The 3,211-nt window shown below is 42.9% G+C and overlaps 1 protein-coding gene across 1 annotated transcript; it reads left to right on the plus strand.

The window, feature by feature from the left end:
• The first annotated feature begins 932 nt into the window (after positions 1-932).
• LOC109247935 (olfactory receptor-like protein OLF4) lies at positions 933-1,964 on the plus strand. Its single transcript, XM_019417207.2, has one exon. The coding sequence runs from the start codon at positions 933-935 to the stop codon at positions 1,962-1,964; it is 1,032 nt and encodes a 343-aa protein (XP_019272752.2).
• The last annotated feature ends 1,247 nt before the right edge of the window (positions 1,965-3,211 follow it).

The following is a 3,211-nucleotide window of genomic DNA, read 5'->3' on the forward strand; positions in this document are numbered from 1 at the left end:
TCAATGTTATTTCCTCACGGGACGCTTGTTCATTGGAATTCAGGTAACATTTTACATTGTTAGGAGAATGATTATGGATCTGGCCAGCTTGAGTTATACTCCCTCCAAACTTAATCATGGGGGCTGGGGGTGAGAAGTCATGGTAAGAACATAGCCAGAGAAACAATCATTTGTGGTGTGTGTGTGTGTGTGTGTGTGTGTGTGTGTGTGTGTGTGTTTTCGTGCTTGTTGGAGTGGGATTCATCCTCAGAACAGGGGTACACGGTCTAATATGTTCTAAGGTGAATACAGAAGCCAGAACTCAATCAACACACAGTACTCAGGAGGGCTCGATGTCAATTTACAGGAGACTTTCCAAGTAGAGTCTAAAATACAAGCAGCACATAGTGTGGGTGAGTGACTCTGTTTTCTTGCGGGTTAACCAGCAGCGCCCATTTCCTTGAAATTGCCTCACACCGTCTCTCATTTCCCTACTGTTCACTCCCCTTCCTACACATGCTTCCTGTTTGGGACCCAAATAGCTCAAAGTAGGATCATCCTCGGGCCTTAGCAGAGGCCATTCCCTCAGCCAGCACACACTTCCCCAGACATGCTCGTGGCTCCCGCCTTCCTTTCCCTGAGGTCTCCGTTCAGATGTCGCCTTGTTCACTGTTCTTGACTGAACACCAATTACAAAATAACACTTGCATCCACGCTCTCCTTTATACCTCCTCTTGTTCTCTTCACAGCACTTGACACCCTCTGATGTCCTACTGATATTTTTATTTCCTTCTGTTCATTCTCCATCACTGGATTATACTGGCTTTTGATTTCCCGGACTCATTGCCTAGACAATGCCTGGAATATGTTTGACCCTCACTACAACTTCTTGAGAGCAAAATATAAATCGTAGCATTGCAACAATGTGAGTGATGCTGTTCACGTGAAAATTAATGATGTCTCCCATCGTCTTTCCTCGTGGTCAGTGCAACCTCATGGAACCAGGAAATGATACACGGATATCAGAATTTCTGCTTCTGGGATTTTCAGACGGTCCAGAACTGCAGCCCCTCGTATTTGGGCTTTTCCTCTCCATGTACCTGATCACTGTGTTTGGCAACCTGCTCATCCTCCTGGCCATCAGCACAGACTCCAACCTCCACACGCCCATGTACTTCTTCCTGGCCAACCTGTCCTTTGTAGACATCTGCATCACCTCCACCACCGTCCCGAAGATGCTCTGGAACATCCAGACCCAGAGCAAAGTCATAACCTATGAAGACTGCATCACACAGGTGAACTTTTTCATAATCTTTTCAGGATTGGACATCTGCCTCCTGGCCATTATGGCTTATGACAGGTTTGTGGCCATCTGTCACCCCTTACACTACATGGTCATCATGAACCCCCGGCTCTGTGGACTGCTGGTCCTGGTGTCCTGGATCACGAGTGTCCTGCATTCCTTGTTGCAAACTTCAATGGTGTTGCGGCTGTCCTTCTGTACAGGCTTGGAAATCCCCCACTTTTTCTGTGAACTCAATCAGATGATCCAACTTGCCTGTTCTGACACCTTTCTTAATAACTTGGTGATGTATTTTGCAGCTATCCTAGTGGGTGGCGGTCCTTTCATTGGGATCCTTTACTCTTACTCCAAGATAGCTTTCTGCATACAGAGAATCTCATCAGCTCAGGGCAAGTATAAAGCATTTTCCACCTGTGCATCTCACCTTTTAGTTGTCTCCTTATTTTTTTGTACGAGCCTAGGAGTGTACCTCAGCTCTGCTGCCACCCAGAGCTCCCACTCAAGTGCCACAGCCTCGGTGATGTACACGGTGGTCACGCCCATGCTGAACCCCTTCATCTACAGCCTGAGGAACAAAGATATAAAGGGGGCTCTGAAGAGATTCTCTGCGATGGCAGTTAGAAAAGGTCCAATTGTCCTGCGGTTGAAGAATTTCCCAGGATTGCAAGCCTCAAAGTCTTAGCGTCAGAAATTGTGTGTGTGTGTTTTAAGTAGATTGTAGACATAGAGATTGTTTCTCTCGTTTATTTCCTGGAATTTTTATTTTTTCAACCACTCAGTACAATTTAGTTCCTCATTTTATTAAGTTTTTCCCTCTCTGTGATCCAACCTTTTTCCCTTCATCTTTTTCTTTTATTTCTAAATTGATTCGCAAGCTGTGATATGAGAAAATTAGGAGTTCTCATTTGTCTCATGGAACTGCCTGGATTTCTTAAGAATAATTTCTTCACAGAGGCACCTGGGTGGCTCAGTTGGTTAAGCATCTCACTTCGGCTCAGGTTCCTGGTTCCCGAGTTCGAGCCCCACATTGGGCTCTGTGCTGATAGCTCAGAGCCTGGATCCTGTTTCAGATTTGTGTCTCTCCCTTTGTCTCTGCTGCCCCCCCCCCCCCCCGCCGCCCCACTCATGTTTTGCCTCTGTCTCTCTCCCTTAAAAAATAAAAAAAAATTATAAAAATTTTAAAGAAAAAGGAATAATTTCTTCACCAATGACAAAATCATTCCACATAATAATGTTTTTAGTTTTACTAAAAGAATAGTGATTTGTTACCTCTCTGTTGGAATAAATTCAATTTGGCAAATAGGCCATTTCTATTCTATTCTATTCTCCTATTCTATTCTATTCTAGTCTATTCTCTATTCTATTTCTTCTATTCTATTCTATTAACTCTGGGACCACACTTTTTCATTTTGAGCCTGTCATTCCTTTATCACTGCCTTAACTGTTTTTCTTGACGAACATACCAGTGTGTTTTATAATGGGCCATTAGCTTTTTTCTCCGAATTAGGATCCCGTTCTCTTCTCAGGCTCTATGTCCCCAGTGCTTACATTAGTCACTGGCAAAACTGATTATCAAAAACTTGTCTACCAGTGGAGTCTACACGGAAACAGAAATTCAAATAAGTAGAATGACTTAATATGGCCTTGGAGTCAAAGATGACCTCGACTATGATAAAGCAAATTTTAAATTCTCCTTTGTATTACTATGCCCTGTATTTCTTTTCACGCTGTACATCTCTCAATCAAGTATGGAATAGCAGTGGCAGTGTTTAAGGGGATTTATTCACTGGGGTGAATGGTTACTTATTGCCGTCAAAAGACTTATAAATAAAAACAATAAAATGGTCCTGAAAGAAATTAAAGAATACATAAATAAATGGGATGACATCCTGTGCTCATGCTTGGAAGATTTTTTATTTAATTTTAGGA

The sequence above is a fragment of the Panthera pardus genome, unplaced genomic scaffold (genome assembly GCF_024362965.1).
Source record: "Panthera pardus isolate Hobbes unplaced genomic scaffold, ASM2436296v1 HiC_scaffold_8, whole genome shotgun sequence".
Classification (NCBI taxonomy): Eukaryota; Metazoa; Chordata; class Mammalia; order Carnivora; family Felidae; genus Panthera; species Panthera pardus.